This window comes from Apium graveolens, chromosome 3, assembly GCF_009905375.1.
Source record: "Apium graveolens cultivar Ventura chromosome 3, ASM990537v1, whole genome shotgun sequence".
Taxonomy (NCBI): Eukaryota; Viridiplantae; Streptophyta; class Magnoliopsida; order Apiales; family Apiaceae; genus Apium; species Apium graveolens.
This window is the reverse complement of record NC_133649.1, coordinates 234227536-234241463: the sequence shown is the minus strand read 5'-3', so window position 1 is coordinate 234241463 and position 13928 is coordinate 234227536. Positions and strand designations below refer to the sequence as shown.

General features: G+C 34.2%; 1 protein-coding gene across 1 annotated transcript; it reads right to left on the bottom strand.

Moving 5' to 3' along the window:
• Positions 1 to 1315: 1315 nt before the first annotated feature.
• Positions 1316 to 5397, bottom strand: LOC141713177 (uncharacterized). The gene is given in 8 exon segments (XM_074516468.1): positions 1316 to 1691; positions 2164 to 2247; positions 2742 to 2765; positions 2767 to 2824; positions 3264 to 3334; positions 3482 to 3612; positions 3887 to 3962; positions 4948 to 5397. Coding segments are annotated over 7 exon segments (702 nt in total). The 5' UTR covers positions 5269 to 5397; the 3' UTR covers positions 1316 to 1691; positions 2164 to 2226.
• Between the last annotated feature and the right edge of the window lie 8531 nt (positions 5398 to 13928).

The window sequence follows — 13928 nt, the reverse complement described above, 5'->3', positions numbered from 1 at the left end:
TTTGGTTCAGATAATTTTCGAATCGGTTTAATTTAATTTTCAGATAATTATCAGGTTATATGATTAAAATCTCGAATCAAAACTCGATTTTGTAATTTTTTGTCGATTCGAGTCGCAGCAAGTCGCGTTTGTCTTTTCATATTTTACTTTTTATTTTGATAAATGAAACACATTCTAAAGATACATTTTTACGCAACTCGTTAATACCGTGCACTTTTGAATTACGTTATCATCAAGTTATCATCAAGGGTAGACTCGGTTAAAAAAGAGATAACTATCCTCTTGGTCACAAGTTCGAATCCCACGGGAAGAGAATTTATGATTATGCCTCCTGAGCCTTTAAATGTGGTTTACCTTGGTTCACATGGTTTGCAGGCTATTTACAACAACCGGCAATTCGTGTCGTTCGTATACTTTCGTGTCGTGTACTTTCGTGTCGTGTACTTTCGTGTTTCGTATAGTGAAGGGCAAACACATATCCGACCCGTTTAGCATTCGTGTACTTAAGGGCAAACACACATCCATAACTCATCGTTTCGTGTATAAAAATAAATAAATTTATTAATTAATAAATATATAAAATATTATATAGTTCGATATAGTTTTACATATATATATATTTATATATATATATATATTAAATACATATATATTTACATATAACGATATATTTTTGGATATACTTTCATAAATATATATGAATTTTATGTATATATACATATAATATTAAAGTAATATGTATATTGATATAAATGAATATAAATATTAATAAATTTATTAATAAATATATTATTTCGTGTACTTTCGTTTCAAGTCGTATATCCAAGGATAAACACATATCTGTACCCATTTACCCATTTAGATTTCGTGTTCTTTCGTGTCGTGTACTTCCGTGTTCGTGTACCAAAAAGCTGAACATATATCCATTTATATCGTGTCGTTCTCGTATCGTTTTATCCTGTCGTATACCAAATTGTCATGTCGTATACCAAATTGTCAGCTCTAAGGCTATTGCATGAGTCCATGGGGTTTACCCGGTGCACACTCGAAGGGTAGCGGCTGCGGGTTCCCTATAATAAAAAAAAATGTAGACTCTTGGCCAAATTACTACACAGATGACAAAGCGTTGTGCACCTTTCATTTAAGCATTATCACCTAAAGTATGTATGTGGGTGTCGTTCTACTTAATAAAGGAAGATAAATTTTCGAGTACTCGAGAACATACAGTAATCACCAACCAATATCCACTTGTATGCTCGAAATTAACTAGGCAACGATACAAAAGCAAACTAAAAAAAAACTGTAGCCCCACATAGATATTTGATACTATTTTTAATTGCCAAAATCATAGGTTCCAAAGTAGTAGGGACAAATATATTAATAGTTACATGTATGATCATAACTATACTTAAAAACCAGTAAGATAGTGCAGGCCAATGAGTTAACTATACGTTATCTCACACTAAATGAAACAGAGTGCTCTATCTCAGAAAGTAACATAGTGCAGGCCAATAAGTTAACTATAGGTTATCTCACACTAAATGAAACAGAGTGCTCTATCTCAGAAAAAAAGCAATTCCACATTTCCTGCCTCACCTACCTTAAAAAAGACATCAATGAAATCTCTCCTTCTAAGCATTTTACCAAGGGACCAGACACAACTTGTCCAAAGAAATCCATCCACAAAAACTCTGCCAGCAAATAATTGATTAAGAAATTGTTAGCTCTCTGTAGGAATAACTTACAGTATAAAGCGGTTTCGGTGGTGCAAATTGCATTGAAGAGGAAGTTACATTCTTTTCTGCCTTAACTTCACCTTTTATCTTTTTTAGAAAATTTACTTGCTTCATTAGATGAATGAAAAAAATACCATTATGCAAAAACTAAAGCCTGAAATGCCCATCTGTAAAAGTAAATAAACTATTTTGCATGTTTAAAGATACTTGTTTGCCTGTTAAAAGCAGTTTATGACATACCGGCTGCCTCATGTTAAGGAATAAAATGGTAAGAGTTTGTTTACTTTAAACTGGTTATACTATGAGGTTTCTGGAATCAAAAATAAAACTTGCAATTCATCGGGGCCAAAACAGATATGAATTGAACCCTTTATATCTAAAGAAAAAAAAACAGATAATAAGATACAGCTTCAACTAAATTAATTACCATGCAGATCTGTAGAGAAGATCACTTCTGCACCTGATGCATTACATTGGCATTTTAAAAGTGCTATTTAAGAGGCTTCATTCCCTGCATGGTTAGACATTAAAACTTCAGTCTTTCACAATCCATTTTGATTTTTTGAATATTCACCATTAACTGTAGCAAAATTTTAAAAAGAGGAGAAATTTGCAAATTTTAAGGCACAAGCACGACACAGTTTATTTCAGATTTGTTGATAGTGTTGTTTGTTTAAGATTTTGACAGAATAACTAAGCTGGTAGATAGACTCTGATTACTGATTTTCCTATTCTCTATAAACTATTACTATCTGCTTTTAAAACTTTTCCACTGCCATTACGATGTCACTGATTGCGATCACTCTGTGCATATACTACAAGCTGAAGAAATGATGTTACATGACAAATTTTAGAAGTACCACATAAATAAATTACTTAATGGGGACACTATATGGTATTGGATGTGGAGAAATTTTGTGTTAGGACTAGGAAAAAGATATTTCTTTTGACAAATGAAAACAAAGAAAATTGAGAATGAATCTTTGTACATAAACAAATGTTTACCTTGGATGCTCTAAATTCATTCACCTACCATTCGAAGTGAATCATCTGATAATATCAATCGTGATAGAGCCCCAGTACTTAGCCTGCAGTAATTGTTATATTCAACTGATAAGTCCAGTGTCTTAGCGACTTAGTTTAATAGTATTACTCAAAATCAGCTAACTATTACATTGATGATCAATCGTACAGAACACCAAACTGTAATGGATAAATTTTTTTACCCACTTATAAATTACAAGTTAATATAATACCAATCTACTACAAATGAAGATCTGTTCTTTTTTTGCTGAGCATGCAGAAATATTTGTTCGAACAAATTATCATTTTTTTGACCCTGCAGCATCCTACTCTAGTATTTTCAGTTAGAAAGTATCCAAATAGGCAAAGAACAGTGGAAAAGCACAAACCTTATAAATTTTCCCAACTTTTGGGCATGTGATTAATTTAATTCATCAAATAGAAGATAAAAATTCAAATAGGAAAATATAAGTATATTAGTGGTTTGAAATTAATATTTAGTACCCCAGCTTCTTTGCGGCATCAGCTACAGAACCATCCACTGCACAAATTAAATCAAGTAACGCTTGCATCCCCTACAATAAGGAAAGAAAACCGTTGGTTACAACTACCCAAATACTTAATGTAGTGATCACAAATAAAAGTCTAACTCGCTTAACATCAAGCAACTTAAAGCCTTCAACATTTGACACAGAATAAGAAGATAAGAGAACAAGGCAGACCAAAACAAACTTAGGATTGTTGGGGCCAATTTGTGAACCGACATCTTTTCCTTTGATGGTAGATTTTGCAGGAAGAATTTGAAGAAGCTCTTGTGGAGGTGAATATGTATCAAGATCTATTGTATTCCTGACTAAATAAAAAGAATAAGATAGTATTAATAATTAATACACAGATCACAGATTGTAAGTATGACATAGTAGCTAATATATGATTACTGTTTATGATAATGTGAAGCATGACCGAGTGACCAACTAAAAAGAATAAGAAGTTTGATCTCTTGAACCCTAGTGTTAATGTATCATCGGTTGTCTTGCTTACTTTAGTCTTGTTGTAACATATTCAAGTAGCGATGTCCAGTATGGGGGAGATACAGAATGCATGTATTTACATAAGATATAACAAACCTTTTAGAGCAAGCATAGTTCGCAGCCGGGTCAGTGCAGATGCACGGTTCATATGTTGTGATCTATCTTCCGCAGCCTACAAGTAAATGAAAATTAATATGATTGAAAGAGAGGAAACAAAGCTTTAGAGGAAAAACTTATTTGCTAATCCCTTTGCTAATCCCTTTGCCAAATTTACAAACCAAACATGGGAATTGGGAATAGATAACTTATATGATTATAGTCCAATCTCCAACGATAACCTCTTGGCCAACATAGCCTATGTGCAGAAATCAAGTACATACCATTGAGTTTTTTTTTATCATTTCCCTCTACATGTAGCTTCTACCAATATAAATTATTGATCATTTCTATGCTATCTCATAAAAACTGCTTATTTTACAGTAGAATAACACACTTATCACGCTAACCAGCAAACTGTTTTTCCATAAATTAAAACCACGTTTAAGTGTTGGCCAAAATACGATGATCTATGAAAAATATTGCACAAGGTCTGGAATGCTGCTAGAATCTCGCATGTGAGACTTGCCTATTGCCAGCAGGGTGATGCCACCTCATGTGAACCTTCCTATAAAGAATTGGGACCCCCTTACCACAGGCCACCACATAGGTGTATATTTTCCCTTCACAATGCAAGAGGTCTAATTAGAGGCAACAATGGCTAACACATTCTACACACTTAAGTACACAACTTCCTTATCGACACAGAAAACACAGAAATAACCCGAAGATGTCAAGACTAAATTAATCCAAACAAGATCCAAACAGCTTGGTTCTTCCAAAAAATATTCTTCTGACCTTAATATCCAGTTTATTGTAAAAATTCAATGAATTTAAGACCTTTACAAATGGTAATATAACCTAAACTTGGAACTAATAGAAGACACAGCACAAACTCCATACAACTACATGTACTTGTTAATTAAAATTCAATTACCCACCCAGAGGCTTCACACTACAAATAGAAACGTCCTAAATTATCCACAAAATCACATAGAAAATTTAAACAGCTGAAAAGTAAACAATTTGCGAATACGAAAATACTATACGAACAAGCAAACCTGAGCAACAATGCCAGTGGAAAGATGCTTAAGCCTGACAGCAGTCTCCCTCTTATTCCTATGTTGCCCACCAGGCCCAGAAGACTTAAAAGTGGTCTGATCACACTGACTCAGCAATTGCTCATCAGAAAGGCCCAACAATTCTCTCCCAACTGCCTCTAAATTCGAACCCTTTTCACTGCTTGTGCTGTAACAACATATACTTCTTGATATGCTTCTTCTGGGGAGGTGATAATTTGAGGAGCCACGTGAAAAAACGGCACCGGTTTTGATTGTGAATTGGGCAAGTTTGGGGAATGATTTGAAAAGGGTTTGAGACATTACCTTGATGCAGATTCAGATGAAGTTTTGTTCAATTTTACAAGCAAAACAACTGTTCTCTAGAATCGCGGCTGCCTTGCAAAATTTTCTTAAATTTCTAATATAATAAATTTGGTTTAAGGAAATAATTTTGGGTTAAACCTAAAATAATAAAAACAGTAACTTTTCTTAGCTCAGATAATTTGTTTTTGACATACACAATTCTATATATAGGTACAAACAAATACACAATCTCTAATTATTTTATTTCCATAACACATATACACTTCATTCTACATAAAACACATGTCATATTTTTATTCAATATTTTTATATGGATTTTTCAAGTATAGACGAGTTAGGGTTTGACGAGATATCCACAAAATATTGGTAAAGATCTCATTATTAATAATGATGGATCCCTACATGCACCAAAAGTCTCCGTCAATAAAAATTTTACAGCTCATCAATCACATTTTTTTAGCATGTGTCATGGGTACACACTATACAGACCGTTTTTATATTACCTCAGTGCAAGTTGACTTGCTTACCACTGTGATACTCCCTCTGTCCCGTTAAATTCTCTACATTACTTTTTGACACACTTTTTAATATCTATTTAAAATATAACTCCATTATATTTTTTAAAAATATTTTTTTTCTGAATAAAAGTTTTATGTTTAAACTTTTATTCAAAAAAAAAATTTTAAAAAAATATTACGAAACTATACTTTATAGAGGTCTCGAAATACGTGTAAATAGTAACCGTACGGAACGGAGGTAGTAGTAAGGAAAAGATAATTTAACGACCTGCATACTATGAATATAATAATAGTAAGTAAATGTTAGATATATTTGATAATGTCATGTCTAATATGATTTATGTTTAGTTTTTCAGATCTTATTTAAACAGGACAAATCAGTACTTAACTAAAATCAGTACTTAACTAAAATCAGCACTTATACTGAAGTCAGAACTTAAGTTATCAGTACTTAAGGTTCAGGAAATATTTATCAGGAGATAATATCAGGACTTAAAGGAAACTTTCAGATAAGGAAGGCGGTTGATTGAAAGGAAAGAAGATCAAGACAAACGTAAGAAGAGATATGCATGAAGAAGGAATTCTGTGAAGAATGGAATATTTGGAAGAAAAGATAACTGATTGATATATTTTAGGAAGCAAAATTATATTCCATATCAATTAGCGATTATCTTGTAACTGTGTGATATATAAACACAGACATAGGGTTTACACTATAAGTATTATCATTATCGAGAATATTATTCATTGTAACCCTAGCAGCTCTCGTGATATTTGTTCATCACTGAGAGATGACAGTTCCATATTGTAACAGAGTTTATTGCATTGAATAAAGTCTGTTTTCTGTTACTTGTGTTATTTGAATTCGATTTAATTGTGCTATACACTGTATTCAACCCCCTTCTACAGTGTGTGTGACCTAACAAGTGGTATCAGAGCCTATCTGTTAACACACAAACAGTTTAAGATCCAAAAATAATCATGTATGAAGCAGAAACTCCTACCAAGCCCACCAAAACTGAAGAACCACCAAAGACTCAAATCCATAGTCGATATGAGGCTATTAGAGTTCCCATACTGAAGCCATCTGAATATCCCATATGGAAGGTGAGGATGACGATGTTTCTGGAAGCTACTGATCCAGAATATCTTGACAGAATCCATGAAGGACCTCACAAGCCAACACAACTCGTTGTTGTAGTTGCAGGTGAAGCAGCAAAGTCTGTACCAAAGGAGAAGAGTGATTACATTACTGAAGATATAACATCAATTGCTAAGGATGCTAAGTTACGACACTTGCTGCATAGTGTCATTGATAATGTAATGTCAAACAGGGTAATTAACTGCAAGACTACAAAGGAGATATGGGATGCCTTGGAGACAAGATGCCAGGGAACTGATTCGATTAAGAAGAACAGGAAGACAATACTCACTCAAGAGTATGAACACTTTGACTCAAAGCCTAATGAGTCATTGACTGATTTATATGATATATTTGTCAAACTCTTGAATGATTTGTCACTAGTTGATAAGGAGTATGATATTGAAGATTCAAACCTTAAATTCCTGTTAACTCTTCCTGAAAGTTGAGATTTGAAGGCAACAATTATAAGAGACAACTATAATCTTGATGAAACAACTCTTGATGAAATTTATGGGATGCTCAAGACTCATGAACTTGAGATGGAACAAAGAAGCAAGAGGAAAGGAGGAAAGCCAAGGACAGTTGCTCTTAAGGCTGAAGAAGAATCCCCCAAGGCAGCTACCTCAAGGAAAGGCAAAGGAAAAGCGCTCATCACAAAGTCTGATACTGAGTCATCAAGTTCTGATAGTGATGATGACTCAGAAACTGAAAGCTTGCATGAGATGGATGCTGATGAAGAGATGATGAAGCTGTGTGCTCTTATGGTGAAAGGAATCACAAGGATTGCATACAGAAAGTTCAGGAAGGGAAAGAAGTTTTCCAGGAAAAGTGCAAGTTCTGATAAGAAGAATTTCAGAAAATCTGAAGGCAAAGGAGGGAAGTCTGACAAAGGAGATTACACAAATGTCAAATGCTACAACTGTAGTGAGAAAGGCCACATATCTCCTGATTGCAAGAAAGTGAAGAGTGACAAAGGCAAGGCTTTTGTCACAAAGAAGAAAAGCTGGACAGACACTTCAGATTCTGAAAGTGAGGAGAACTATGCCTTGATGGCAAATGCTGATATGGCAAATGCTGATAGCAGTTCTGAAGCTGCTGAGTTAAAGGTACCTCAAACTACTTATGCCTTTCATACTGATGATATTAATGAGTTGAGAAGATATCTTAAAACCATGTTCATTAGTTATAGAGATCAAACTTTAACATGTGAAAGATTAACTTCTGAAAATCTTGCTTGTAAAAAGAGGAATGATTATTTAGAAAAAGAGTTAGTCATGTTCCATCAAACTCACAAAGATAGAGATGATGCTTTCTATGTTAGGGATGGAGTACTTAAAATGAATGAATCTCTAAAAACTGAGTTAGAAAAGGAAAGAGAGATTATCAGGATTTGGACTAACTCTGGCAGAACAACTCAGAATTTGTTAAGTAGTGGAAACTGGAAAGAGGGCTTAGGTTATGGAGATGATAATAATGATAAAGGAACTGTAGAAATTAAGCCTATAGTTGTTAAACAAAAGCCAAATTTAAAACCTGTTAAGTTTGTAGCTGTAAAGTCTGATACTGAGAAATCAGAAGTTAAAGAGGAATTAACTTCTGAAAAACTAAAACATGAAAAGACAACTGAAGTAAACGTAGGCTTAATGACAAAGAAGCAGTTTAAGCATAAGTTAAAAGATGTAAAGAATATAAACAAGGTAAAGTCACCTAGGAAAAATAGGAATGGAAATGAAGGTGTAAATAAAAGCAATGATTATAAGCCTGTTCCTAATGCTCCTAGAAAAACATGTCATAACTGTGGAAGTTCTAACCATCTGGCTTCTTTTTGCAGGAAGAATAAGAAAATAAACTCCTTACCTTCAAAGTCAGGAGTTAAGAGTCAGTCTATTAGATATAGGCCACAAAATCCTTATTTTCATTGTGGTAGTTTATGGCATTCCATTTATACTCTTAAGGAATATCATAGTTTGTACTATGATTATTATCAAATAAAACCTTCTTTAAAGAAAGTTAGCATTGTTCCTTCTAGTGTAAGTTCTGATACAAAGTCTGATAGTGTAAATGCTGATAAGAAAAATGTTAACATAAACTCTGATGCTAAATCCGCTGCAAATGTTAACAAACTTAATAAGGCCTGTAATAACCCCAATTTTTGAGAAATTTTGAAACCCTTATGAATAGTGTTTTTGCTGAACGAGAAAACTTTTCATGCCACGCTATGTAGGGGTTCTGTTATTGATCTTATGGGATATTATTAGTACCCTATGTGGTATATAAGTGTATGTAAAGATCGTCAGAATCCAATTCCGAACACTTTGATTTTTCCCAGAAATCCACAAGATACGGAGAGAATTGAGTATAAGGTAACAGGATAAAAAGGATTGAAATTAAAGGATTATAGGAGAGGATCATAAAAGGAATATAATATATTGAGAAAGGTTAAGGGAACCTAAGTAATAAGATCCCGGGTATGATCCCTCAAACGATAAACGAGAACGAAAGATAAGCGAACCGTAAAACAAATAAGTGACCAAGAGACAAGCTTGTACAAGAAGCCAGGGATTGTGACATCATCAAACCACAAGGTGTGGACAAGTGGGAGCATAATGACATGTGCAAGGTGACACAAGCATGACATAGAAGGGAAGGAAGTGTGGTTGAATTATAACCACACAAAATCAAGGTTAATTAAGTCATTAACCAAAAACAACACAAAAATCAACCAACCAAGCAAATCATTTCATTTTTATCAAACAAAACACAAAAATATCTTTCTTCCCAAGCTAGCTCTCGGCCCATTTCTTAAAATTTGAAGATCCAAGCTCCACCACTTACTATTTAGCAAGGTAATTATCTAAGCTTCCCCATGGATAGTTACATACTTCCTATAAGTTTAAGCTTCTAATTCCAAGCCAATCTTTTTCTATAAATCAAGGAAGAAGATGGTGAATAGTAACCTTCAAGAAATAACTTTAGTTTTCTTGAATTTTTATGAAAGATTAAGGTTATACAAGCAAGGATCAAGGTTCTTTAGGCATTCAAAGCTCTTATGTTGTGTTAAAAAGCTTCAAGGAAGGTATAATCTCTTAACCAAGCTTTGTTATTGAATGTTAAGAGCATAATATGAGTATTTTAGTTCATGAGAGGCTTGATGGTTGTGTATGTAGAGATTAGTGAGTTTTGGGATGTTGTTGGATTGGTAAATGTTGTTGTTTTGATTAAAAGAACTTAAGTATGGTTAAAGTTAAGCTTAGGCATAAGTATGAATGTTAAACTTGAATTGGTTGGGGCTGTTATGATGTGTTTTGGATGGATGTTGGTTGTATGATTGATTTGAGGTTGAATTGTGATGGTTTTTGAATGGTTTAAATTTGGGAAATCGCGTAAACATAGCCGTCGTAACGTCCGATATTCTTTGGACTGTTTTTGTGCATAACATTAGGACCCGAGAACCCCCTGCTAGATTATGACCACTGCCATGTTTAGATAGCTCATGTTACGAGCTTCGTTTTGATATGTAGTTCGTTCGATTCCGATGCACGGTTTAGGAGAAACGACCGTTTCAAGTAACGGCGTTTCGCGAACGAAACTTTTCCCCTCGCCTTACTTTGAAACATAGGTTAAAGACCAAAAAGGGTTAATTAATGTATGAAACATTTATGGTAAGTGTGTTAGGCAGTTGGTAAGACACTCGCGAAGGAATCGCTTTAAAACTCGTAAAGGTTAAATTATTAAAAATGGTGGAGCCGAGGGTACCCGAGTGGCTTAAGCGAATCAGTGAGCGCAAAACAAGCGTTAGAGTCTAAGTTAGTTAAAGTATAGATTTACAAGTGACTTTGGTTTAATTCCAACTTACTTGTTGTTTATAGGTTACCAGACTCGTCCCGAGCCATTCGTAACCCCAGTCGCTCAGGCAAGTTTTCTACCCGTTATACTGTTGTTGTGATGTAAATATATGTATATGCATTATCTTGTGATATTGCATGATTGTTATTAGCAAATTTTGCGATATATTGGAGCATGCTAATATGGTATATATGCATGTCTGTTTCGTAATCTGGTTATCTATCTGTTGATTTCAATGCTTATAGTTGCATAATACCTATGCTAGAAATAAGCAAGTAGTTGCGTATACCCTTAGTATAGGGGATTAAAGGTGAACATATTTCTAAACCGGGAGTCGATGTTCCCGAGTATATTATATATATATATATATTTATTTATATATATATATATGGATATAGTTTTTAAAACTATTAATCGAATAAGGTTTATTCGATAACTTTAACTTTATTTTATTAATGAATATTATTTTAAATATTCATTCGAGGACTTAAGACTCTTTTATATTATTTAATGAATATTATTTTGAATATTCATTCGAGGACTTATGACTCTTTTATATTATTTATTGAATATTATTGAATATTCATTCGAGGGCTTATGACTCAGTTTATATTATTTAATGAATATTTTTGAATATTCATTTGAGGATCTATGACTCCGATTATTTGCTGAAATATATTCTTTATTTTATTAAAGAATAAGGTGTAAATAATCAAACTTATTTTCGATTATTCAAATAAAGATAATACTTTCATATAAGTATATCTTTGGTTATTTAATACTCGTTTCAAGTATAAATTTTAATACTTCTACTTCAATTATTTTTATAAAGATTATTCTTTATGGGAATATTATTTAATTAATAATATTCAGTCATTTTCTAAATATTCTGGGGACTGATTTACTTCATTAAATCAGCTTTACTCCAAACACTCTATAAAGTATTTTCGAGTCTTCAAAATGATTTTTAAAAGATAGAGCGGATCCCAAAACTCATTTTTATATTTAAGATCTTCCTTTTAAAGGGGATTTAAATACTCGTTCAAAACTTGAGGGATCCGGCTCAGTGGTGTATTTTACATTCGCAACGAGGTTGCTGTTTTGAGAAAACATCTTGATTACTTGCCCATCGTTCGGGAAGTAAGTCCATCTATTGAGTCGGCATAAGCAACATGGGCTCAGTGGGCGTCCATGATAGTGTAAGTGGCTCAGTGGGAGTCCATCAAATGCATACGTGGCTGAGTGGCAGTCCAGCATAAGGTCCTAATTATGACCAGGGTGATGACCAGTGGGGAATTCGTCCATCTACTAGTAGAAAAGGTTACTTTGGTATCTTTGCCTGATCAGCAAGATATCAGGTTTATGCCAAGGTTTTCTCCTTTCCAAATTCATTGGATATTGCAACTCTGTTTATAATTTTCATAACAGAGGTTTTCAAGGAGTGTATGAAATGTATATATATATAGGTGTATATATATATCGGGATTTAATGAAGTATCTCAGAACTTCATTATTTATAATGATATTCAAAGATTGAATCTATTCAAATCTTGTCTTGTAGTCTCATCTATGTGATGAACCTTTGAAACTGATTATAACTTGAACAGGGGTAGTTCAAGTAGTATTTGGGAAAGATATAAGTATATTGGAGTACCTTATAACTTCATCTTTTAAACTTATATCTAGTAAATAATTGTCTTATGAATGACAAAGATTTTCAGAAAAACGTTGAGACAAGGTTAGATATATGAGATCACCTTGCAACGATATTTTTTTTTATACAGTTATACACTGGGACTTTGTGTATATTATGCATGGAAGAGGACTTCCAATATTTTGAAAAGTATATATGTATATATACTGAATATTTTGCGACTTCATCGCATTAAGATATCAAACTTGGTTCATTTCTTTTGACCAAGACTTTCATGAGTATTATGAGTAGGCTCATATATTGTTAATCATTATACATATTATTTTGGTGGGCTTGCTGCTCACCCTTGCTTTCTTCTTTCATCACACAACAACAGATAGAAAAGATGAACAGAACCAAACTCCCGATTCGCAAGCGATTAGGAGACGTTCCGCAGATTTCTAGAAGCATTGATGCCGCCGTAGCTGAGGTAGGAACTACCAATAGGCTAGGCTTTCAACTTTTGATGGACCAGATTTATTTATATTTATGAATTGTAATAATGGCAAAGAAATGTAAATTTATTCAGAAAAACCTTTTAAGGTGTATTGGCAGATAATTGTGGAATAAAATGACTTGTGGTTATTTTTGGATGTTCATCTCTGAGACTATAACGTGTGGTGTATGTGTTTATTGTGGGGTCACAGTACAAAGTAGTTGAGTAATTATTAAGATTGGGTGTTATTAAGGGAAATGGAACTCGTGACGACCCGGATCCCCGACCCCGGATCTGGGGGTGTTACAGAAATGGTATCAGAGCCAAGCGTTATAAACCTCAGAGATGATGGGACGTTAAGATAATAAGTTAACTAAGATAATAAGAACTCTTGCCAAGTTCATAGTCGGGCTACCTAACGTAGCACTGACAGTTAAAACCCTTATGGGAACCCTTATAAATATCGTGATAGGAGCGTAGTTCGTTATCGTATATGGTAGCGGGACTCCGAACCCTGAGGTTGAGGAGCAACATCGTGATGATATTTTATTACTAATTGAAGATCGAATTGTGGATCCGATAGAGTGTCCTAATGCAGGACCGGATGATGTTGATATTGAGGATTTAGCGGTTGAGGATGTTGTCCTAGAAGGGATAGTTGTTGAGGAGGATCCCATGGAGGATCCTGACAGGATTGGATAAAGGACCACTGATGAATTGATGACCATGGTTAGGTCGACTACCAGAGGTAGGATTGGTCGGTCACTACCGGAGGTTCGTTCAAGTTGTAAAGATAGTAGCCCCTTTAACGCGGCTTGCTCGTAAGACTGAGAAGTTCGAATGGACAGAGAAATGCGAGAACAGCTTTCAAAAACTGAAGCAGAGGTTGGTGATGGCCCCTATGCTGGCGTTGCCGGATGTAAAGGAGATTTTGTGAAGTGTAGTGACGCTTCGCACAAGGGCTCAGGGTGCGTGCTTATGCAGCACGGTAAGGTAATCGCGTACATGTCAAGACAATTA